This window comes from Bufo bufo, chromosome 2 (assembly GCF_905171765.1).
Source record: "Bufo bufo chromosome 2, aBufBuf1.1, whole genome shotgun sequence".
In the NCBI taxonomy this organism is placed as follows: domain Eukaryota; kingdom Metazoa; phylum Chordata; class Amphibia; order Anura; family Bufonidae; genus Bufo; species Bufo bufo.
The window spans coordinates 77,291,490-77,317,976 of NC_053390.1; the positions used below are offsets into that span (position 1 = coordinate 77,291,490).

Below are 26,487 nucleotides of genomic sequence, written 5' to 3' on the forward strand. Positions count from 1 at the left end.
CTTTTCATGGTATATCCGTTAATCCCTTGAATACCGGAGGTTTCTTAATTTTTGTGTTTTTGTTTTTCTTCCCGAAATCATAACTTTTATATTTCTCCATTCACATGTGGGGGGCTTGTTTTTTTGCGGGAAAAGTTGTACTTTCTAATGCTACCAATTTAAGGCTACTTTCACACCAGCATTTTTGCTGGATTTGTCATGGTTTAGCAAAAACGTTTCCGTTACTGACAATACAATCATCTGCATCCGTTCTGAACGGATCCGGTTGTATTATCTTTAACAGAGCAATGACGGATCCGTCTCTAAAACCGTTGTAAGTCAATGAGGGTGGGGATCCGTTTTTTGTGTCAGAAAACGGATCGGTCTCCATTGACTTTCATTATGAGTAATGACGGATCCTGTCTTGCTCTGCATCCCAGGACGCACCCAAAAACACTGCTTGCAGCGCTTTTGTGCGCGTCCTGGGAACGCAATGAAACGGAACTGAATGCATTCTGGTGTACTCCGCTCACTTCACTTCAATGAATGGGGACAACACTTTTTTCCTCCGCTATTGAGACCCTATGACGGATCTCAATAGCGGAAAGGGAAAACGCTGGTGTGAAAGTACCTTAATATTGCATAGGATGTAGTAGGAAGCAGGGAACAAAAATTCAGTTTTACAGCATTCACTAATCCGTAAAACTGACTTGGGCCCTTCATTCTCCAGGTCTGTACAAATCCAGCAATACCACATATGTACAGTTTTTCTTGAGTTTTAATACTAAAAAAAATATTGCCATATTCTGACCCCCATAACTTTTTTTTTTATAGTTATGTCAACTACTGAGCTGTCCATTTTGGAGTGTGTGTGACTTTTGATCACATTTTATTAATTTCTTTTTGGGCAAGTGAAGCAATGAAAAAAACACGAATTGGCTATTTTGATATTTTTTTCATTATGCCATACGGGTGTTTTAATTTTTTTAATTTTTTTTTTATCGTTTATGCATTTATTTTTCATGCTAGGGAAAGGAGGGGTGATTTAATTATTTTTTGCAGCCCCTAGGAGGCTAAAATATGCAGTATTTAGAATTCCTAAAGCACTGTATTTCCACAAAACTACAGTAAAAGCGCCAATTGCTGTTATCCTATGTTGGCCTGCCACCTGCTGGCCAACATAGGAACTGCAGTTCTAATACGTTGGGTCTCTTTAGAATGACTCAGCGTATTAGAAGGAATGCCATCTTCCTCGATCCCCATATGGGGTAGCCAGTCTTTAAGCTGTTTAAAAACCCTCCCACATCAGCAATCACCTGCTTGTCAGCAGAGGAGGCGGCTGAATTTACATGCAATGATCTCCTCTACAGTATGGAGAGGAGCGATCTCTAATGTCATTGCTTGTCCCCATACAGAATCATTGTTTGCTGGTGGCAGATCGTGCCGTCTAAACATTATGATTTAGAAGTAAATGATGATTTAGTTGTCTACACAAACTATCTTATTACCCGATGATCGATCGTTACACTTGTTCATTGGGCAATCAGTGGCACCTGTACACTGGGAGATTATCTGTCCTATTCTCAGACAGTGTAAGGGTCCATTAACACGTCCGTAAGTGCGCAATTTTGCGGACCGCACATCAGACACTATAATAGAAAATGCCTTTTCTGGTCCGCAATTGCAGACAAGAATAGGACATGTTCTATTTTTTTCAGGAACGGAATTGCAGATCCAGAAAAATCGGATGCGGAACCCGAAAATGCGGATTCGCATACGTTCCAGCCCATTGTAAGTGAATGGGTAAACAAATTGCAGAACGAATTCGGACCCAAATTACGGACGTGTGAATGGACCCTTAAGGGACCTTAAGACTCTGTTGGGCCCTCAATCATATTTGACGGGAAAAATCGTGCTGCACAAAGAGCTACTTTTCCATAAGGAAAATAAACCTGATGAGCCTGCCATATGACCATGCTCTGTCTAAACCATCAGGACAAGGAAAACTATGCCTGTGGACCAGTAGTCAGGGGGCCACACAGTATGGCATTGTAGGCCGCACTACATTTTTTTCCCCCGAAGAGTAAAAATATTCCTCTTACCATTTTTGAGGAGTATTTTTCACCAAAGTGCAGTAATTCAAGTAAATAATATGTAGACCTACATAATGTTAAAGGCTATGTTTACCTTCGGGGGCAATTTGTTTTTATGATTATATTTTACTCATTTTGGGCTAAAAATTATTTTTTTTAATTTTATGGCCTTTATTAAAAATATTGAGCCATTCTGTCAGAAAGAGAAGTATTTTTCTAGCTGTGTAAATGATACTTTACTTTCACTTTGTGTGTCATCTAATAACCCTTATCTCTAAATTACTAAAAGGTCATAAAACACTTATTTAAGCCACATTCTTATCAGTAAGAGAAGAATTAAGCTATAAAGAGAGTGTTTATAAGGTCAGAGATCAGAGATAAAAAGCCTGACAGAACAAAGTGAATATTCAGATCCTGCTACTAGATAAGGCTACTTTCACACTCGGGTTTGGTGTGGATCCGTCATGGATCTGCACTAACGCATCCGTTCAGATAATACAACCGCATGCATCCGTTCAGAACGGATCAGTTTGTATTATCTTTAACATAGCCAAGACGGATCTGTTTTGAACACCATTGAAAGTCAATGAAGGACGGATTCGTTTTCTATTATGCCATATTGTGTCAATGAAAACTTTTGGCTCAGTTTTTGCAAGTAGCGTTTTGGTGTCCGCCTCCAAAGCGGAATGGAGGCAGAACAGAGCCAAACTGATGCATTCTGAACGGATCCTTATCTATTCAGAATGAATTAAGGGCAAAATTGAAAGCCCTGAACGGATCTCACAAACGGAAACCAAAACGCCAGTGTGAAAGTAGACTAAGCTGGAGACTGCACAAAGACAGGGGTTCAAATTTTTTACTTAAGACCAATTGAAAAAATTATTTTTAGCTCAAAATAAGTACAATGCAATAATACCAAAAAATTGCCCCCCAAAAGGTGTACATAGTCTTTAACCCCTTCAAGCGACAGCCTGTTTAGACCAAATGCCGGAGTCCCATTTTTCAAATCTGACGTGTCACTGTATGTGGTAATAATTTTGGAACACTTTTACTTATTCAAAGATTGTTTTCTCGTGACACATCATACTTCATGACAGTGGTGAATTTGAGTTGATACATTTTACCTTTATGCATTAAAAAATCCCAAAATTTGCTGAAAATTTGGAAAAATTCGCCATTTTCAAAAATAGAATTTTTTTGCTTCTAAGCCGAATAGTAATACTTCATAAAATAGTTATTACTTTACATTCCGAATATGTCTACTTTATGTTGGCATCATTTTGTAAATGTCATTTTCTTTTTTTAGGAAGTTAGAAGGCTTAGAAGTACATTTTTTAATTTTTAAGAAAATTTCCAAAACCCACATTTTTAAGGACCATTTCAGTTATGAAGTCACTTTGTGGGGCTTACATAGTAGAAACCATCCATAAATGACCCCATTTTAGAAACTACACCCTTCAAGTTATTCAAACAGATTTTACTAACTTTATTAACTCTTTAGGTGTTCCACAGGAATTAAAGCAAAATGGAGGGGAAATGTTAAAATTTCATTTTTGGGGGCAGATTATCCATTTAAATCAAATTTTCCTGGAACACATCAAGGGTTAACATCCAATATTTACTACCCTGATTCTGCAAATTACAGAAACCCTGCATATTTGGTTGTAAACTGCTGTATGGGCACATAGCAGGGCACAGAAGGAAAGGAGCGCCATATTGTTAACGGAGGGCAGATTTTGCCAGAATGGTTTTCAGGTGCCATGTCACATTTGAAGAGACCCTGAGGTACCCCTAAAAAGAAAATCCCAAAAAGTGACCCCATTTTGGAAACTACCCCCCTCAAGGAATAAATTTAGTGGTGAAGTGAATGCTTTGACCCAACAAGCGTTTCATAGAATTTAGAAAAAAAAAGGCTGTGAAAATGAAAAATGTACTTTCATTTCCAATATAAAGTTGCTTTAGCCCCAAATTTTTTATTTTCACAAGGGGTAACAGGAGAAAATGCATCCCACAATTTGTTATGCATTTTTTCCTGAATACGCAACACCTCATACATGGTCATAAACTACTGTTTGGGGGAACGGCAGCATTCAGAAGGGAAGGAGCGGCATCTGGATTTTCTAACATGTAACTTGCTGAAATTAGTTTAGGGCCCATAACATTTGTATTTTTCCACCAATGTAGCTGTGTGGGCACTTTTTTTTGTGGGACAGACTGTAGTTTTTATTGGTATCATTTTGAAGTAGATATGTCTTTTTGATCACTTTATACAATTTTTTGATCACTTTATACAATTTTTGGAGAGATGAAGTGGGCAAAATTTTATTTTTAATGGGGCTCCTCTTGTGATAAATATTATGACTATTTTATTCTGTTGGTTGAAACTTTTATGGCGATACCAAATTTATGTAGTTTTTTTATGTTTTACTACTTTTTCAGCAATAAAATCACTTTTGTGTTAAAAATAAATTATATTTTGCCTCGCCATATACTAAAGTCCATAACTTTTTTATTTTTTCACCCATGTAACTGTGTGGGGGGTTGTTTTTTGTGGGACGGGCTGTAGTTTCTATTGGTATCATTTTGGGGTACATATGTCTTTCTGATCACTTGTTATTTATTCTTTTGTGGACGTGAGGTGTCAAAAACAACAATTCCGTATTTTTTTTACGGCATTCACCGCACGAGCTTAGTAATATGATACAATTTTGTGTATTTTTTTATTACATAAATGAACAGAAATGAGAAAAGACAATTTTTATTTAAATAGATTTTTTTATTTATTTATTTTCACTTTTATTTATTTTTTACATATTATTTTATTTAATCAAGACCCATCTGGATCTTGAAGATCCAGTGGGCCTGATGGCTATACAGTGCATTGCAATAGTCATCTATTGCAATGCACTGTATAGTGTCTATTACAGTTACACTAAGGTTACCTCAGGGTCTGATCAGACTTAGGTACATGGCAGCCTGGACACCTTTGTAAGGCGTCCGGTTGCCATGGCAAACAGATGGAGCTCCCTCCCTCTGAACCCCATGGATGCCGTCGGCGGGTGCTGACCGCAGCATCTGGGGGGTTTAACGGCCGAGATCGGTGCCGGCACCGATTTCGTGGAGATCACAGCCTAAAACCGGCATTTTTTACACTAAAGCAGTCCGATTGGTTAGTCAGCAGAGACTTACCAATTGGAGTGCTTGCTGGCACTCTGATTGGTCCCTTGTCTGCTTCCCCGGTGTCTCTGCTCTTGGGGAGAGCGGAGACTCCGGGGCTGTGACATGTTATAGTGTCACAGCCCCGGTAAGCAGTTTGGACGTGACTGTACGTCAAAATGCAGTAAATTACTTGCAATTTGGACATACAGTAACGTCCAAATGTGTGAAAGGGTTAAAGGGGTTGTCTCACTTCAGCAAATAACTTTCTCTACATGATAAATGCTAATACAAGGCACTTACTAATGTATTGTGATTGTCCATATTGCCTCCTTTGCTGGCTTGATTCATTTTTCCATCACATTATAACACTGCTCGTTTCCATGGTTACAACCACTCAATCCAGCAGTGGTGGTCGTGCTTGCACACGATAGGAAAAAGTGCTTGCCATGGCACATCACAAAGGCTAGTGCTTTTTTCTATAGCATGCAAGCACGCCCACTGCTGCTGGATTACAGGGTGGCTGTAACCATGGAAATGAGCAGTGTATAATGTGATAGAAAAATCAAGCCAGCAGAGGAAGCAATATGGACAATCACACTACATTAGTAAGTGCCTTGTATTAACGTTCTCTATATAATAAATGCTATTTGCTGAAGTGAGACGACCCCTTAAGGGCTTGTTAACATTTGAGTTGGAATCTCTGAATGGACAAAAAAAAGCCTTGCATGCCGGACTTTTTTTGGTCTGGTAAAAAGACCTCTCAAATGGAAACTGAATGGGCTCCAGCATAGTCAATGGAGTCTGTTCAGTGCCACTCCTTGTCAGTTATGTGCCCCATCCAGAACTTCTATTATTTTTGTTGTTCTCCTCATCTAAGGGTACTTTCACACCAGCGTTAAAGTTTTCCGGTATTGAGTTCCGTCATAGGGGCTCAATACCGGAAAAAAACGCATCAGTTTTATCCTAATGCATTCTGAATGGAGAGCAATCCGTTCAGTATGCATCAGGATGTCTTCCGTTTGGCCGGAGAAAATACCGCAGCATGATGCAGTGTTTTCTTCGGCCAAAATTCCTGAACACTTGCATTGAAATGTATTAATGCCGGATCCAGTACCAAGTGTTCATGAAATTGGCGCATTGACGGATCCAGTTCTCCTGTCTGCGCATGCGCAGACCTTTAAAAATTTGAAAAATAATAAATACCAGGTTTGTTTTTCCGGATGACAACGGAGAGACGGATCCGGTATTTCAATGCATTTGTCAGACGGATCCGGAAATAAATGACATCCGTTTGCATACGGATTTCCGGATCCGGATTCTTCTAACGCTAGTGTGAAAGTACCCTAACGGAGCAAAAGTGCAGAAATAAATAGCGGTGGTGTGAACGTGCCCCAAGAGGTTTATGAAGGGGAACCATTACTAGTCTAAATAACATATCTCCCCTCCCATCATCTTTTCCAACATATAGTCCCATGTAAACAACATCACCCCTCCCTTTAGCCCCTCCAGGACAAGGTTAATAAGCCCCTGGGGGGGTCTGGAGTGAATGCACAGCAGTCAATATAGCCAAGTGATAAAGTCCAGTCCAATACAGTGGATCTTTCCTGTTCTTTATCACCTGGCTATAATATCCTGCTGTGCATTCACACCGGACCACTACTAGGAGCTTAAGGTCCCTTTAGACGGGACAATTTTGCAGGCAGTCATTGGGAAGTTAGCGTTCCTTCCCGACAATCGCCTGATCGTCAGTGGGGGAGAACGCTGCATTTACATTAGTGATCACTAATGCCATCGCTCTTTCCCATAAGGCTGGTTTCACACGGGCGTTGCAGGAAAATGTGCGGGTGCGTTGCGGGAACACCCGCGATTTTTCAGCGCGAGTGCAAAACATTGTAATGCGTTTTGCACTCGCGTGAGAAAAATCACGCATGTTTGGTACCCAAACCTGAACTTCTTCACAGAAGTTCGGGCTTGGGTTTGGTGTTCTGTAGATTGTATTATTTTCCCTTATAACCATGTTATAAGGGGAAATAATACATTCTGAATACAGAATGCTTAGTAGGTGATCAATTGAGGGTTAAAAAAATAAAAAAAAATTAACTCACCTTCTCCTCTTGTTCGCGTAGTTCCCGGTCTCTTCTTTACTTCTTTAATGATGAGCTGTGGGCTAAAGGACCTTTGGTGACGTCAGATCACATGCGCCAATCACATGGTCCATCACCGTGGTGATGGACCATGTGATTGGAGCACGTGATCTGACGTCACCACAGGTCCTAGCCGGTAGTTCATCTTTTAAGAAGTAAAGAAGAGACCGGGAACTACGCGAACAAGATCACCTACTATGCATTCTGTATTCAGAATGCTATTATTTTCCCTTATAACCAGGTTATAAGGGAAAATAATACAGTGAATAGACTGTCACCTAGCAACCATGCGTGAAAATCGCACCGCATCCGCACTTGCTTGCGGATGCTTGCGATTTTCACGCAACCCCATTCACTGCTATGGGGCCTGCGTTGCGTGAAAAACGCACAATATAGAGCATGCTGCGATTTTCACGCAACGCACAAGTGATGCGTGAAAATCACCGCTCATGTGAACAGCCCCATAGAAATGAATGGGTCGGTATTCAGTGCGGGTGCAATGCATTCAACTCACGCATCGCATCCGCGCGGAATACTCGCCCGTGTGAAAGGGGCCTAAAGACTTGCCATTTGCTGCCAGCAGAGCGTGTTTAGACAGCAAGACCTTCTGCTGTCAAGCAACGATTTAGCTGCCTACACAAACAATTCAATTATCCAATGAACCGGCGGCACCGTTACACCGGCAGATAATTGCTAATAAGTGTTCCTATGAATGCTCCACCCATGGTGATTATCTGGTGGATTTTCAGCCCATGTAAAGGGCCCTTTAGAAACCCTCACACAGGCCCTCTGCATTAAAGAGTAACTACACTTTTTGAAACTTTTGATGTCATATCAGAAATGCTGATCGGCGTGGGTCCCAGCCCTCAGACCCCGGCTGATCTCTAGAACGAGGAGTTAGAAGCACGAAGCCAAGCACTGTCCGTGCCATTCTCCCTGCTATTTATGCGCACTGTGAAGTCCAAAACGTACCGATACTCGTCACTTTTTTTTTTAGGGAGTAAAATGGCCTAAACAGGTGTCCATGACGCTTGTACAGCCGTTATTGCGATCTCTGTAGGCCGCATGGCACCCCTATGCCACAGGCTGTGCAAGCCCTGATCTTGGCCAGACAAACTACATTTAAAGCGGATATTGCAAAAGACAAACTTCCTAAATAATCATTTTTGCCCTCCTCTTGTTTCTGTTTGGTGGGCATACAGTGAGCGATAACATTGTGAGGTCACTTTGGAACAGCTACCTCCAATGTTTCTTCTGGGCCATTGCTTGGAGAACAGGAGGGAACAAAAAAAAAACAACTAAAAACGCACATGGCCTTATCCACGCCCGTGTTTAGCAGGTCTGAAAGACTTATCATCGCCCTTACTAAAAGTATGTTCACATTTTCTCTCAGAACGTGGCTCAAGAGACAAGTATATCATCAAAATACCGGCCTCCATGCCTATCTAAGATCAAAGAGTAACCCAATACGGAAGGCTCAGCAGAGCCATGGTGGCACATTTCCAGACAGCTACAAATTATTGCTGAATGCTTCAGCATGTCATCCTTCATTACCGCGTCTGGTGCACACACAGTGGGACAGTTTTTCTCATAAATATTTCAACCATTTCACCATGTGTCAAGAAAAGAGTCCGGACCCCGTTGTAAACCTCTGATAAAAGTATGAGGATTACCAGAGTGGTATAAATATACTATTTCTAAAAATAAAAAATTTAAAACCCATATTAACCCCTCAAGGACACAGTCTTTTTTTTTTCCCACTGCCGTCTTCTAAGGGCTGTGACTTTTTTATTCTTCTGTTTAATAGGATTATTTTATTTTTATATTTTGAGCACTTTTTTTTTTATTACACTCATTGACAAAAGAAAATACAATGCACCAAGAATGGAATGGAATGAAAAGAAACTTTATGGGGGATTTTTATCAAGACTGGTGTAAGAAACGTGTAGAAGAGTGGCAAGAAGCTCAAAAAGTCAAGAATTATAGCGCAAATATGGTGACTTTTTGACTCCACAATAGTGACGTAACTCGGCTGATAAATGCCCCACTATGTGTGTGAATGTAATGATGATATGTGTAAGTGATTACAATACTAGAGCGAAAGGAGAAGTTTATTGGGGGAAACTGTATAATTGAAAGGCGGCTAGGACCCTGTTGAGCCGCCTCGAGCCTGGACACAAGATGTGATGCAGTTGGTCATGGAGACATACAGGTTCCCTATAGTATCCAGAGGCACATGTGCCCACTGATTGTTGCAGCAGGGCCTGGAGATCCTGCATACTCGTAGGTAGCCCAAGCTGGCATCCCAACTGTTACTACAAATGCTTGATTGGCAAGCAAGGAAGTGTTGTAATCTGGTGGAGACATTCCTGGGAAACCCTTGCTGTGGGTGAGGCCTTATCCTGCTGAAAAAACAGAACCTAGATTTGTCAGTAAAGACGATACGGTTCCAGTCCGTAGCAGTCCAGGCGTCTCGATCACAAAACCACTGCAAACGAAGGCAATGGTGGCTGTTTCTCAATAGCAGGACATGGAAATTTGGTGTCACAGTGCAGATTACTTCTCCCACGTGCCTGGAAATGGTAGAGACAGGAGTGTATAATGAAGGTGCCACCCGTGTCTGGATGGTGGACAACGAATCGGTGGGAGCTGCATGTTCGCTGTGTGTGCATGCCCTCACATAACCGTTGCTCCCACCACTTCCTAAAAGCTAAAATCAGAACGGCTAGATGGCGGGAAATTCGTCAAATAGCCATCCTGCTTCTCTCAATCTATTGATGCATCCCCTAAACCCATCATCTTAATTATACCACATTTCAATGAATGCAAAAATTTTTGTTCCTCAAGATCAGAGGAGTTACTCTCCTCTGCCCATTGAGAAGACATGCATGCTCCGCAGAGTGTGCTTGTGAAGGGGAGGGGGGTCTGTGAGGATAACCCTGACCGTAAGAGCTTTCTAGGCCTCCTAATGTGTATAAGCTGCCATACACATTCAATAACTGCTGGCCAACAGCTCTCTCTCCCTTCTCCCCCCCAGCTCGACTGAACAAGTCTGTGGATGTTATGGGTAAAGCCAGCCATGGCACTTTTAGTGGCAGCTTATCTCACTGAGGAACATCAGTCCCCCAACATCACCTGTCGGGGGAGAGTCAGGAGCCCCCCCACACACATTAGTGTGTCAGCCAAACCTGCCGTTCTCGGAAGGTGCGGCCAACAAAAGTATAGTGTGTACGGGCAGCCTTAGTCATGAGTGTGACTACTGCAGACACAATGAACATTTTTAAAAAAACTGCAGTAATTTACATGGAAACACAGCAGAAATGAAACGGTACCTCCAAGTTCTTTCACATTGAGAATGGCACTTTGGAATGGAACGGCTTTTATACTAAAACCTAAAAAAAAAAAAAAAAAGTCACACAATGAATAGCAGTTAAGTTACATACCGTACACCAAGAGTACTGTGCAAAACTCAGACCACTTTCAATTTTCATACATGGTAATTTCCATACAAAATTCCTTTATAGGTCAGAAAAAAAAGGTAGAAAACGTTCAACAGAAAACAAGAAAAAAAAAAAAAAAAAGCACAGAAAAGTATGATTGTAAATTTGTTTCACATTTATTATTATTATTTATTATTAAAGAGCCATTTATTCCATAGCGCTGTAGATATAATAAGGGGTGCACATACATAATACAGACAATTGCACTAATCAAACAAGATGACTTACAAACTGGTACAGAAGGAGAGAGGGCCCTGCCCATGAGGGCTTACAATCCACATGGTATGGGAGAAGGACACAGTAGGTGCGGGTGAAGCTGGGCATGGAGGTGTAGAGGCAGCAGGGTCACTGGTTGTAGGCTTGTCTGAAGAGGTGGGTTTTCAGGTTTCTTTTGAAGGATTCCACTGTAGGTGAGAGTCTGATATGTTACGGTAGCGAGTTCCAGAGTGTGGGGGATGCATGGGAGAAATCTTGGAGTCTATTGTGGGAAGAGGCGATAAGAGGAGAGGAGAGAAGGGGGTCTTGTGAGGATCGGAGAGTGCGTGTGGGGATGTATCGGGAAAGTAGCTCAGAGATTTAGGGAGGGGACAGGTTATGGACGGCCTTGTATGTATTTTAGTACTTTGAAGTGAAGTGAATTCGCTGGGCAATGGGGAGCCAGTGAAGGGATTGGCAGAGGGGAGAGGCAGAGGAGTAATGGGGTGAGAGGTGGATTAGTCGGGCAGCAGAGTTGAGGATAGATTGGAGGGGTGCAAGAGTGCTAGATGGAAGGCCACAGAGGAGAGTAGTCTAGGCGGGAGATGAGGGCATGTACAAGCATTTTCGCAGATTCAAAGTTAAGGAAAGCACGGATGCGGGAGATGTTTTTGAGTTGGAGGCGGCAGGTGGTGGAAAGGGCTTGGATGTGCGGTCTGAAGGAGAGGACAGAATCCAAGGTCACTCCAAGGCAGCGGACTTGGTTGACCGGGGTGAGTGTGCATTTCCACTTTACTTCTCAGCCCCCTATTGCCACTTTGAGGATATGTTCACATTTGCGTCTGGGTTTTCTTTTATGAGGGAAATCATGGCATGGCGCCTTTACACTAGACTGCGTGATAGGATTTAAAGGGGATCTAAGCCTAGGGTGAAACCACGATGGTGCAGCAGCAGCTCTCAGAGCGCTCTGCTCTGTCTGGTTTAGGCCTCATGCACACAGCCGTTGTTTTGGTCCGCATCCGGCCCGCAATTACTTCAATGGGGCCGCAAAAGAAGCGGACAGCACTCCATGTGCTGTCTGCATCCGTTGCTCCGTTCCATTGTCCCGCAAAAAAAATATAAACAGGTCCTATTCTTGTCCGCGCTTTGCGGACAAGAATAGGCAGTTATATTAAAGGCTATCCGTGCCGTTCCGCAAATTGCAGAACGCGCACGGACGCCATCAGTGTTTTGCGGACCGCAAAACACACAACGCTCGTGTGCACGTAGCCTTAATCTGCTAGTCTTCTCCAGCATGCCAAATACAAAACCCATATATCTTCTGTGGATCCATGCGCCCCATGTAACCAGAGCCTTCTGCTTGCAGCTTCATCCATTATTACGTTTCTGGCACCCAAAGAGCTGATCAGTGGGGGTGCTTAGTGAATCAACAATGCTAAAGCCCACACCTTAAGAACTTTGAATTTGTTTCAGATTATTTGGATCATAAAAGACATAAAAATGTTCCCAAATGATAAGTCATGAGACTTCCAAAAGTAATGTTCTGGTGTTTTTCGCTCACTCCCAATGCTGGAAAAAAAAAAAAAGGAGGTTGTTCACATTACACTGAACACTAAGTTTTGCATATGCACCTAGAAAGCCCCTGGCGCATAATCCAAGTGCATCCACAGGTGCCTACTGGCCTTGTGTTTGCCAAAGGTCGCCTGTTGGGCCAGTATGCATCTACACTAGTCTGTAATAGGACCCTATTGGAAACATATGTTACAGTACCAGCACTGTATCCCACAAAAAATATTATACATTTTTCCACCACGTACCAGGGCTCTAAATACTTTTGCATGCAATTAAAAATTGTGTCTAGCGCCACCTGCTGTTTGTACTTTTCCTTATTTCTATGTCCATCTAGCTGAGGTGGTCACACATGCTCAGTTGCAACCTTCAACTGCCACCAGCTGTATCTTCTTATAGAAGCTGTGATGGTGACAGAAGGACACACCCCATGAGAAAGGAAGACCCTGTTAGCTGCAAGGCTGAAATAAATCCAGCAGAACTATTGTAGCACTGAATGTGGAGATCTCTGGAGCTATGTAAGGTATATGGCTGATTCCTTGTTAGAAAAAAGTTGTCATGTACTGTATGATGTCCGATTTTCATGTTTTACATTAATCGTGGCATATCCCCTTTAATAGCCATAAAATAATAAACTCTGACTGCACAGTAAAAATAGTCTCACAGAATTACATTTTTATCACCTGTGGTAGGCACAATATTGTCTTGGCCCTCGCTGCACAGTTGCGTTAATAGACTTGACTTCCCAGATCCTGTGAGTCCTATACAAACAATATCATATTCAGGGCGAGGAGGTGGAGGACCCTTACAACAGAGGGCTCGAAAACACTGCAAAACAAATCAGAAAAGACATGAACAACAACACCAGCTTCATATGGAGCATGAGCAGCACACACGTGTAACGTCACAATGGGAAAACTGCCTCAAGCGCGAAACACCAGAAATACGAGCAGAGCTATCGGGGAAAACATTGTACAATGGCAATTTACTCACTTTACACGACTTCCAGGAATGGACAACATGCAGTCGAATGATGGGGTCTGCTAGATCACCAGAAAGGCCACGCGCTTCAAAAGGTCAGTCAATAAAAATCAACCAAATAAAGAGAACACATGCAAGACCATGAGAATACCACTCATGTGTTGTCTACAGAAGAGAACAAAGTGTGCACTGGGAATGGTCGCCATACCCTTGACAATAGAGGTTGGCGGTGGAGACCATCGGTAACAAGCAGGTCATGCTTCCACTATAGCCATGTTCAGTGCTGGCAAACTGACAGCAGAATGAATGCCATTGGGGGAGCAGTAAACATAGGTTTGTCTGGTGCAAGACCACTCCACTCCGTACTAAACTGGTCCCAGTCCATCAAGTAACCCCACAATGATCTAAGTGTGGTTAAAGGGGTTGATGAACAGGTATATAGTACATTTCTCTGTTAGATCAGATAAAACATAACTTTTCAAATGGAGTCATTTTTTTAAATGCTCCTGTGTCTAGCTATTGCTATTACATACTTGCTATGGCGCCCCCTGCTGTTCTTTGGCTTCTCTCTCAGAACGTCTACCTATTGTGCGGTGGTCCTCCCGGATCCTCTTGCAGACAAGCAGCAGAATGATTGCTGATATTATACAGGCCAGCTTATAAGTACTAATTGGCACACTAGAAGCGGCCTCTTCTCCCTAGATACGTTGTTATGGAACAGCAGGTGGCGCCCTTACAAGTATGTCACAGCAATATCTAGACAAAGGCAATTTTTTTAAAATTATTACGGTTGAAAAAAAAATAAAAAATTGGTATGCTTTGTTGAGTCTCAGCAACAAATTAAAGGGTTTCTGTCACCAGAATTAACCCCATTAAACTAGCTGACATTAGCGATGTGAAAAATGTCAGCTGAACCTAACTTGCCTATCTCTACTTTTATCTATGCCCCGTTACTCCAGAAATATAACTTTTATAATATGCTAATTAGGCTCTAGGTGCAGGGGGGGCGTTGCCCCTGCTCCTAGAGGCTCCGTTCTCTCACCTCTAGCCACGCCCTGCTACACTAGACTGACAGGGCCAGGCAGCCTTCACCTATAACTGCCGGACCTGTGCGCTCGGGAAATCTCGCGCCGTTCAGTATTGGGCACAGGCACAGTAAGGAAGCCGGCGAGCGCCCTTCACTCACTGCGCCTGAGCCGAATACTGAACGGACCTGCGCAGGCGCGAGATTTACACGGCAGACAGGGCCGGCAGTGGGAGACAGACGCTGCCTGGCCCTGTCAATCTAGTGTAGCAGGGCGTGGCCAGACGTGGGAGAACGGAGCCTCTAGGAGCAGGGGCAACGCCCCCCTGAACCTAGAGGCTAATTAGCATATTATAAAAGTTATATTTCTGGAGTAACAGGGGCATAGATAAAAGTAGGAATATACTAGTTAGGTTCAGCTGACATTAGCACAATGCTAATTTCAGCTAGTTTAATAGGGTTAATTCTGGTGACAGAAACCCTGTAAGTATTTTATCATGGGACAACCAAAGTTGTACTCCAGATTTTTTAAACTGATGACCTATCCTCCGGATAGGTCCTCAATAGTAGATCAGTGGGAGTCCGACACCCAGCACCCCCCAACCAGCTGCTTTGGGCAAACGTCAGCGCTGGAAACAAACAGTGAACAAAAAGCAGAAGCCATTCAAGTGAATGGGAGATGAGCTGCAATACACTGGCGCAGTGGATGGAGCCTTCTGCTTCCAGCTCCACCTACTGTGTACCGGCTACATCCCAAAAGTGCTGATAACCCCTGATCATATATAGGTGACCCATCTAGAGGATAGGTCATCACTATCAAAAACAGCTAGAATCAGGGGGGCGTAGCTAAAGGCTCATGGACCCTGGTGCAAGAATTCAGGTTGGGCCCCCCTGCCCTTAGTACTTTGCGGCCGGTGGCAGGGAAGGACATTACCTTTGTGCTGCCTGAGGCAAAAATTGAAAAATGACACCCCCCATGCCAAATTCTTGACCTACCCCTTCCCTCCAGCTAGAAGTGTAACCTGACCTGCATGCACTTTCGATAATACCAGTGTCTTCTTATGTGGCACAAGGGTCTTTGTGGCCCCTCAGGCTCCTGGGCCCGGTAGCGACTGCTACCTCTGCACCCCCTATAGCTACGCCCCTGGCTAGAATACCCACTTTAAAATGGTTCTCCACTCTCTGCATAAATGTCACAAACGCCATACACAGACATGAAAATGCATAATAAAACACTATATCTCTTTAGGGCTTACTTCAGCCTGCACGGAAAAGCCCCCGGTGCCCATGGGTACCAATGTAAACAAACACCATCATCCATAGCTTCCCAAGATGGCAGAATTGTTCCCTTCTCCACAGGCGCTGAAAGCGTTCAGGGCAGGCACAGATACAAGAAGGTCCATGTATCTCTAGCATCTGGGCTGAACCCTTTCCACGCCTGTGCAGTAGAGGACATTTTGGGCTTGTTTACACATTGGTACCCATAGGCACCAGTGGGGTGTCTTCTTCGTGTGGCTGATGCCAACCACTGAAGTGATGCAGTTGTTCTCTATGACATTAAATATTAAATTATTCAATTTATGTCAAATGAGAAAGGCCCCTTTAGGTAGAATTGTGGAGGAAACTAGCTCCGTGTGAATCCTAAAATGAAGTTGTGATCCAGAAACCGGCCTTAGGTAGCCCAGCCCTGACTGAAAAGTGGTCTCTGAATTTTGCATTATTATGGCCACCTCTGTTTATAATGATCTTCAAAGACCCTTTACTATAATGGCTGGACCCCACCATGTCTGAGGAATGTGTCCGAGGCGGCGGAGAAGTCATTAGGATTCGTTCTGCTGATGCAGGTTTTCTGCACTGGATGAGGCCCTGTAGGAGCACTTTAATGCTTAACACACATGTTGAAAGTGGAGAGCTGTTCCTTACATTCATCTACTACCGAGAGACAAGTGGGAACTGTATAATACACACCACGCTGGAGTTCATTGGATCAGCCCGGCGGCCTTTTATTGGCTTTCAGGGATACATAATCCATTTGTGATCAGTCAGCTTGACGCAAGGAGGTAAAAGTTTGCTAGGAATGGAGCGAGGAAGAAATAGTCAGTCCTGCCAGCTAATTTTACAGCTCTCATGATCCTCTGGGTTATGCAGCATCACACCTGTAATGTGACGGAAAATATTAAACGCTCCTCCGCAGTAAATCCAGTAAGAAATGTGAACGCGGTGGCTCACGGAGGAGCAAAATAGGAGGAGGAAGATGCGAAAATCTCAGGAACTGTGGGTTTCCAAAGGAGAGATGTCCTTTGTAGACCTAATCTGGAGCATTCTACTACATTCTGTTCATATCCGTGAAGCCTCCGTGTACTCTTGGCAGAAGGAGCAGGGTGCGGGGATGGACTGGCACAGCAGAGTACCAGAGGATCCTCCGGTGGGCCCCAGCTCTGGCAATAATGGACCTCTAATAAAACAGGGCCCTTAGGCCTCTTTCACACTACCGTTTTTTTCTTCCGTTTTGCGGTCCGTTTTTTGCGGTCCGTATACGGTCCGTATACGGAACCATTCATTTCAATGGGTCCGCAAAAAAACGGAATGTGTTCCGTATGCATTCCGTTTCCGTATTTCCGTTTTTCCGTGCCGTGGAAAGATAGAACATGTCCTATGTTTGTCCGCAAATCACGGTCCGTGGCTCCATTAAAGTCTATGGGTCCGCAAAAAAACGGAACACATACGGAAGTGCATCCGTATGTCTTCCGTATCCGTTCCGTTTTTTGCGGATCCATCTATTGAAAATGTTATGCCCAGCCCAATTTTTTCTATGAAATTACTGTATACTGTATTTGCCATACGGAAAAACGGAAACGGACAAACGGAACGGAAACGGAACCACAACGGAACCAAAAAACGGAACAACGGATCCGTTTAAAACGGACCGCAAAACACTGGAAAAGACATACTGTAGTGTGAAAGAGGCCTTAAAGGGGTATTCTGAGACTTTATAACTGATGACCCATCCTCAGAATCATTTCCTCTGGTGGGCCCAAGGGACTTCAGTACGACGTTGGCAGGGTCCATAGCTTTTTGATGCCTTCTAAACTATCGACTGCTTGGTCTCCACTGAAGATCTCTTAAAGGAACAGGAAAGCTGTAAATATTGTTAACATTTTTGATTGTAACAGAATATGGGAATATGTCCCTGCCACCTGCTCTTACCAAAGCTGCTACCAAATACTGTATATATGTAGTCTATGAAGTGTAGTATTGCTTGCCAAGCACAGAAATGAATGGACATGCTTGCAATACATGAACAGATGGGGGTCTACTACAGAGGCATGCTTTGCGAGTGGGATTCAGCACTAACTAATAGGGGGCAGTCCTCCTAATAGGGACTATGGAAGGGTGTCCGTTTTTCTACTTTTATGTGTACTAAGTGCTCCTATAGGAGCCTGCGCCTCACCTTCTCACAACTCACCATCACCTGAAGTAGGAAATTCTTAAAATATTATTTGATGGCAATATTTCTGAGCCTAGGTTGTAATATTGGTGGAAAAAAACCAGACAAATTGGCAAAAGTAACTGAAAGTTAGTAGTCGTAATAGTACAATAAAATGTTTTCTTCTACAAAGAAACTAGTTCTCAGGAATTACATGACCGGGGGGGTGGTCATGAATAACCGCTTGTTTACTTCCATCTTATACATGGATTTCTATGAGCATGTCTCACAAACACACACAAGGTAATCTTAAGGCTACATTCACATGAACGTATTTTGTTTCTGTATCCAGTAAGTTTTTTTTTTTGCGGATAGGATGCAGACCCATTCATTTCAATAAAAAATAGAACATTTCCTATTCTTGTCCGTTTTGCGGACAAGGATAGGCATTGTTACAATGGATCCGCAAAAAAAAAAAAAAAAACGGATGCCATACTGATCGTCATCCATTTTTTTTCGCGGATCCGCAATTTGTGGACCGTAAAACACATTTGATCGTGTGAATGTAGCCTTAGGCTACATTCAAAAGGACAGTGAAAGTAATGGCCATTTAAAACGACCAAACAATCAATTTTTTTTCAATTGTATGGGGGCTGTCGGTCCATGTAAACGGGCAAACGGGAAGTTATTCAGGGGCTGCCTTTACAAAAACGGCCATTTGTGTGAATGTAGCTTTACCCACCTTCTACCATATCTGAATGATATAATGGACCCCCATTAAAAATACATTTATACCGCGATTCATACGTATTTATGCGAATTACAGACAGCCAAAAGACACTGATCTGCAGCCTGCAATAACATAAAACCTACATAAAAACATATGCCATAAAAAAATTAAAAATAATAATTATCTACTCATTTCAATGCCCCACAGGCGGAAGATCTGTTCAAAGAAAACTACCATTTCAAGACTGCATGCATGCTGTGTTTGTCCACTACATCGAGAAAAGCTCCTGGCATGGACATTTCATATTTCCTTAGGCTCCCAAGTCACGGCCTCCGTCTGGACAAAATTTATTTTTCCCCGTAAAGAATAAAGCAAGTAGACTGCACTTTCCTATACAAAAGGTCCACACACACACACACAAAAAAAAAAAAAAAAAGACAATGGGACCCTATGGGTGATGGACACCACTGTGTGGCATCAGTCACAGGACTTCTTGAGCCATAAACGCAGCATATTCATAGCCTTATCCCATTAAGACAAAGAGAGAGCATAAGTGTCTGATCCGGTGGGTTCCAACTGCTGAGGCCCCTCCCAATCGCTAGAACGGAGGTCCATGCGCCATTCAACTCTATGGGGTTGTCAGAGTTACTCAGCTACAGCGTCTCCGGCAGCCCCATCAAGGTGAATGGAGTGACGGCTCACATGCGTGACAGCTGCTCCATTCAAATGGGGTAAAATGGGCCCCCGTTGTCATGATCAGCAGGTGCCCCAACGATCAGACCCCTATCTCCTATTCTGTGGATAGGGGACAAGATATCTTAATGAGACAACCAGTTTGACCCTTGGGTGTTCAGCCTTTCACATACAAAAAATAAATCGTGTCATTGAATGTGGTAATTGACATCTTAAAAATCCTGATGCCAGGAAGTTATACTTTTTTTGAAGAGTGAAGGGTAACAATTAAACTAAACTGAAATATATTCCCTCACATCTCAAAAACATCTCTGTGGAAACAACAAAAACTCATTGTTGCCCTCATCTAGTTCCATCTTGATTACCATAACTCAGGCATGCTCAACCTGTGGCCCTCCAGCTGTTGCAAAACTACAACTTCACAGCCCGAACAGCCTACAGCAGAGTATTGTGGGAGTTATAGTTTTACAACAGGTTGAGCATGCCTGCTATAACTCATTACTAATTGGCCTCCCGCTCACCAGACTCTCCCCTCTCCAATCTATCCTGAACGCAGCAGCCAGACTCATCTACCTGTCTAACCGCTATTCCGATGCCTCCACCCTGTGCCAGTCATTGCACTGGTTGCCTATAAAGTACTGGGTTCAATTTAAAGTCCTCATTCTCACCCACAAAGTCCTCCACAGTGCTGCACTCCTACATCTCCTCCCTCATCTCTGTCTACCACCCTACCTGTGATCTCCGTTCAGCCAATGACTTACAACTAACATTCACCATAATCCAAACCTCTCACTCCCATCTCCAAGATTTCTCCACACCCCACCTCAGACGCCCATACCTCAGAAGCCCATACCTCAGAAGCCCTACAGATATCGGCTGGTGGCGGCTCATGCTGCTTTTTATCTGCTCCACTATTGTGTTAAGATGGCCGGACCATTGTACAAATTAAGCACTTGTTACCATCTGTGTTGCCCCTATCTCCTCATAGATTGTAAGCTCTTGAGAGCAGGACCCTCACTCCTCTTGTCTTAATTGTTGACTTGTTTGTTCCTATTCATGAACCCACCGACTATTTTGGAGCTATATAAAGATTATGATTACACCGCGCAACAATGATTTTGCTACTGAGAGAAAAACATGTGATTTAGGCTACATGCACCCAAACTTATTTAGTTTCCGTGTCCGTTCCGTTTTTTTTTTGCGGATAGGATGCGGACCTATTCATTTCAATGGGTCAGCAAAAAATGCAGACAGCACACTGTTGCGTAGGCCCGCAAAAAAAAAAAAAAAATAGAACATGTCCTATTCTTGTCCGTTTTAGGCATTGTTACAATGGATCAGCAAAAAAAATAAAACGGATGGCATACCGATTTCATCATTTTTTTTTTTGCGGATACACAATTTGCGGACCACAAAACACATACGGTCGTGTGCATCTAGCCTCACACTAAAATAAGCGCGCTGATTCTAAATATGAACTCGAAATTTGCCTGACACGTCTAGATTTTAACCCCTTAAGGACCCTGGGATTTTCCATTTTTGAGTTTTCGTTTTTCACTGCCAGCCTTCCCATAGTCCTAACTTTTTAATTTTTTCCATTCACATAGCCTAATCCGGGCTTATTTTTGGCGGGACAAGTTGTACTTTCTAATGGCACCATTTATGGTTGCATACCATGTAGTAGGAAGCGGGAAAAAAATTCCAAATGGGGTAGAATTGGGAAAACGCAATTCTGATAAAAGGTTTATTTTTTTTTTACACTGTAGACTATGCGGTAAAATTTACCTGTTTTCTTTATTCTCCAGGTCAGTATGGTTACAAACGATACCACACTTGTATAATTTTTCTTGCGTTTTAATACTGAAAAAAAAAAAATATTAAAACCTTTGAGGAAAAAAAAATATTTCATAACCATATTCTGACCACTATAACTTTTTTGTAGTTATTGGGTAGTTGAAGTGACAAAAAATGGCAAATTGGCTGTTTTTATATTTTTTTCCCGTATATTTTAATAGTATGGGCATTTTCGCACGCGGCGATGCCCATGAGGTTTATTTTTTTATTGTTTAAGTATTTTTATTTTAAGGAAAGGGGGGTGAAACTTATTTTTTTAATGTTTTTTTTATATTTGCAAAAACTTTTTTTTTTTTAAGTCACCTTGGGTGACAATAACTGGCAATCATTAGATTGCCTATTGTGTTTATTAATGTCTATATAGACACCATTGAACATTTCATTTGCACTATACCAATACAATGCTGCCACCTAGTGGCCTGTATTGGCATAGTCATCTAATAGGCACCAAAGCCTGCTTGAGGCTTCAGCCTATTAGAGCAATGTAACAGGTTCCCTGATCTAAGCCGGGACACGCTGTTAACGGAGCGGAAGTGCACAACTTCCGCTTCCAAACTGCGCAGATGCCGTGGTCACATTTGACCACGGCATCTGAAAGGGAAAATGTATGCGATCAGTCTTATGGCTGATCGCATACATGTGCCGCAGGTCTATGGCTATGGCGCCCGCTGCACGTGCCATGTTTGGGGCCCGGACTTCCGCCGTACATGTACGGCGTGGGTCCTTAAAGGGTTAAGTTATACATGCAAAGCCTATTCAGTTATAATATTAATGCATTATATTGGAGATATTCCAATTGACATGTCCAGATCTAGCAGTAAGGCTAGTTTCACACTAGCGGCAGGGGAATCCGGCAGGCTGGTTCCGGCGGGTGAACAGCCTGTCATATCCGTCCTGCCGCTAGTTCACGTGTGCCTCTGGACTGTCGCTCCGTCCCTATTGACAATAATTGGGGCAGGGGCGGAGTTCCGGCGGCAGCACGGCAGTGCATGGCGAGAGGTAGCCGGACTAAAAGTACTGCATGTCGTACTTTTAGTCCGGCTGCCTCTCGCCGTGCGCTGCCGCCAGCACTCCGCCCCCACCCCCATTATAGTCAATGGGGACGGAGCGGCAGTCCGGGGGCACACATGAACTAGCGGCAGGACGGATGCGACAAGCTGTTCATCCGCCGGAACCAGCCTGCCGGACTCCCCTGCCGCTAATGTGAAAGTACCCCAAGTATATAAGGCAAGCTGGACAGATTTGGATATAGTGATCTGTTATAGTGCTATCAGTTTTGAAACTTAAAGGGGTTCTGCACTTTGTTTAAACTGATGATCTATCCTCTGGATAGATCAGCAGCATCTGATCGGCGGGGGTCTGACACCCGGGACCCCCGGCGATCAGCTGTTTGAGAAGGTAGCGGTGCTCCAGCAGCTCCGCGGCCTTCTCACTGTTTACCGCTGGCCGAGTGACGTCACGACTTGTATCAACTGGCCGGGGCGGGGCTAAGCTTCATCCAAGTGAACGGAGCTTAGCCGTGCCCAGGCAAGTGATACTAGTCGTGACGTCACTGGACCAGCGGTAAACAGTGAGAAGGCCGCGGTGCTGCTGGAGCGCCGATGCCTTCTCAAACAGCTGATCGGCGGGGGTCCCGGGTGTCAGACCCCCGCCGATCAGATGCTGATGATCTATACAGAGGATAGATCATCAGTTTAAACAAAGTGCAGAACCCCTTTAAGATGAATAAACGCAAATGTGTTAACGATCCAGACAATTTCTGCTACATATGTGGCAAATACACTACTTATGATCAGCGCAAGAATATGACAAAGCGAGTGCGTCTTGCAGCTTGGGATGCATTTGTGCTTGTAGTGCAGAACTTCTTTGGGAACAGACGAGCTGCAAACTATGCTGAATTAGTAGACAACAGACTTATAGCATATGAACAACTTGGCTGCCAAATGTCATTGAAAGTGCATTTCTTACATTCCCATCTTGACTTTTCCCACCTAATTTGGGACACGTAAGTGACGAACATGGAGAGCGTTCCATAAAGATATTTCTACAATGGAGAACAGGTATCAAGGCCGCTGGAATCCCAACACGATGGGGGACTACTGCTGGTCTTTGCAACGGGAAAATATGATCACAAAACGTAAAAGCAGATGCCGGAAGCACTTTTAACAGTTCTGGGCCTTGCTCAAGTAAGACTTTTAAACTGAAAAACTTTGACATTTTTTTATTCCATTACATTTTCATACACTGTTTACTACGCAAACTTTGATGTAGATCAGGTAATTGTTGGAGTAAAACTCGTTCTGTTCAAAATTATTTGATGCTTTCCAAGTGCTTAATTCATTTAGGCATACTTATGCACAGCAGAATTTCGTGACGTGTTACAATTCTGACTTCGGATTTGTAATCTTCACACTCGATTTAGTATAGGACAAATGGCTTTTGCCCAGTAGCAGACGAAAAATTTATTTTTTGTTGCGTGGTGTTCTATTATAGGCAGCAAAAATATTTTTTTACTTTTATTAACCCATGCATAAAAATAAAAAAAATAACTGACATCAGAAAACACAGACAGAGTGCGTTTAATGTAGTCTCTCTTTCCACTGTGCTAAAACCTGACTGGACTGTTCTCACACTTGTTGCTCTCTAGGTTTTTAAAATATGCACGCAGACAAGGCTGTAAACGAGAACATGATCAAAGTTGTCGGGGTCAGACTTGGAAAAACAATGGTGCTAGTGCCTGTCAAAAGGTGATTCCCACTGCACATAAGGGTTCAAATTACTCAATGTGGCGTTAAAAAGAAGAAGGAAAAAAAAGTAAATTTTCTAGAATAAAAAAAAATAAAAAAAATACGTTTCCACATCGGTAATTTACTCCACCAACTTTTGGGGGTTGGTGCAGAAGGCGTCTTCATTTTACATTTTTATCATGTACAGTTATGAATTTTTTCCCATTTTTCTTTACAGCAGAATTGTGGCCACATAAATCTTCACGTCAATGACAGGAAGGGGCTCGGGTAGACTATTAACATAAATCTGACAAACGCTAATTTGATGGGTGGCTGTATCTGTCTGCTGCCAGGCCCGTCTAGACAGCCTATTGAGAAATGCTGAAACACAACTGTTTGTCCCCTGGAACACCATCTGGAAACAGCAATAAGAGCCTACCCAGCGCCATTCACAAACGGGATCAAAGCACATGCTAATTCCTTCATGAAGTCCTACACACAGAAAATTCAATCTCGGCTCGCCCGGCAATTTTCTGTAGACCTTAACGAAGAAATGGCCGACTTTGTAAGCACTTATCAAAGCGTGAACTGAAAGATTGGGGAGGAAAAGGGGGGGGGGGGGGGGTGCTATAGTTGTTATTGGATAGAAGCGGCCATTCCTGCTATAGGACCTATAGGAACCTGCTTGTCTCTGGAGTTTTAACCCACGAGATGCCCAAAAATTCAGCCAGCCCTATTGGCATTCAGAGCACTTCATAGTTCAGTATATTTCTCATTGCTCGGTCTTCCATTAAACGCCATTCCAGCATTACATCAAAGCATTAGGGGCCCCCTATTGAACTGCTTTACGTACAGCAAACATAAAAGTCTCGTCAAGAGGCACAGCTTTCTCAAACTCCCTCAAATTTTTTTTGTTTTGTCCAGACGGAATTAATGGCACGCCACTTTCATTCGTATGGACGCAAAATTTTAAATTCCGTAGGACAGAACGAACATGCAGCACGTGATCGCCAATGACGAGGCACTTGCTTTATCAATTTATCTGGAAGAAAAGAAAAAAAGAAAAATAAAAAAAATACTACCAAAACTAAAAATGATTAAAAAAATTTTTTTTAAAAACACACAAAAAGAAGCAGGATTAGTTTCAGCTTACGTCCATTCTATATCTGTGGGCCAGCAGCTAACCTCCCCGACACTCCATACACATTCCCACTTGGCTTGGCCTTAACGTTTGTAGTTTTTACGATTTAAGTCCCATTCACACGCCTGTATTTTCAGCCCCTGCTCGATCTGCATTTTTGCGGATTGCACACGGACCCATTCACTTCGCAAAATGCTGTCTGCATCCGTATGTCGGTTCCGAGGCCCTGCAAAAAAGATTGAACATGTCCTATTCTTGTCCGATTTGCGAACAAGAATAGGCATGGTTACAATGATGCCCATGAAAAGTGCAGGATGCGCACGGACAGCATGCATATTTTGCGGATCTGCGATTTGCAGACCACAAAATGGATTTAGCTGGGTGAATGCCACCTTCGTGAAATCAACTACCCGACCAATCTTTTACCCCTGACTGATAGAGTTGGGGGAGGGGTAGGAGGCTCCCTTTAGAAGGTTGACCAGTCCTGTCACAAATGGCCATCATTCAAATCTAATGTGCACAAAAAATGCGGATCGGATGCGGACCATTCATGTCAATGGGGCTGCAAAAGATGTGGACAGCACACAGTGTACTATCCGCATCCGTAGGTCCATTCCGCAGCCCTACAAAAAAGGTTTTTTGCGGACAAGAATAGGATATTACTAAAGATGTTTGGGTAAAAAAAAAGGGTGGCATGAACGCAGCCGGGATCTGTGTTTTGCGGATCCGAGAGCGCATAAGGCTTAAAAGAGGCCTTCTGATACTTAAATATTGATGACCTATACTCAGGATATCAGATTGGTGGGGGTCCGACACATGGCACCTCTGCTGATCAGCTTTTTGAAGGGGTGTTCCTGTTCACGGTTTACCGACACACCGTCTACTTCGTAGTAGCAGCGCAGTGTAATTACAGCTTCTTCTCCCATTCTGAGGACAGGTCATCAGTATCATGAAACCGTTCTGTTTAGCAAGTCTGCATTGTTAATGGCAGCGCGGCCCCCTGCAATGCTGTGACCATTAACAATGCAGACTGACTTAAACAGTGCTGTCCCGGTGTGGTCCATCCACCATACAGTTTTTCACCGCAGCACGGCCGCGCCATGTGGTCGTTCCCTGGCCGTGAATTTCCTGGTGACAGACTCCCTTTAATACAGGACGGTTTCCCACAGTCATAATGTTAATACATATTATAACTCTGCAATGCCTCGTCAAGAAAAAGACATGGGGGCAGATCTAATCAAACGTGTCTAATAAGCCTGGGTTCAGACATTC

The 26,487-nt window shown here is 43.2% G+C and overlaps 1 protein-coding gene across 4 annotated transcripts in view; it reads right to left on the minus strand.

The window, feature by feature from the left end:
- Nucleotides 1-26,487, minus strand: part of ARL15 (ADP ribosylation factor like GTPase 15) — a 302,186-nt gene that overhangs the window by 188,469 nt on the left and 87,230 nt on the right. For 3 of the 4 annotated variants that reach the window (XM_040421235.1, XM_040421237.1, XM_040421238.1), the window contains 2 exons: nucleotides 13,323-13,467; nucleotides 10,708-10,767 (listed from right to left, as the gene is read on the minus strand). In XM_040421235.1, coding sequence (XP_040277169.1) covers nucleotides 10,708-10,767; nucleotides 13,323-13,467 — 205 coding nt within the window. Of the gene's footprint in view, nucleotides 1-10,707; nucleotides 10,768-13,322; nucleotides 13,468-16,612; nucleotides 16,801-26,487 lie in introns of all 4 variants that reach the window. The other variant, XM_040421236.1, reaches the window with a different exon arrangement.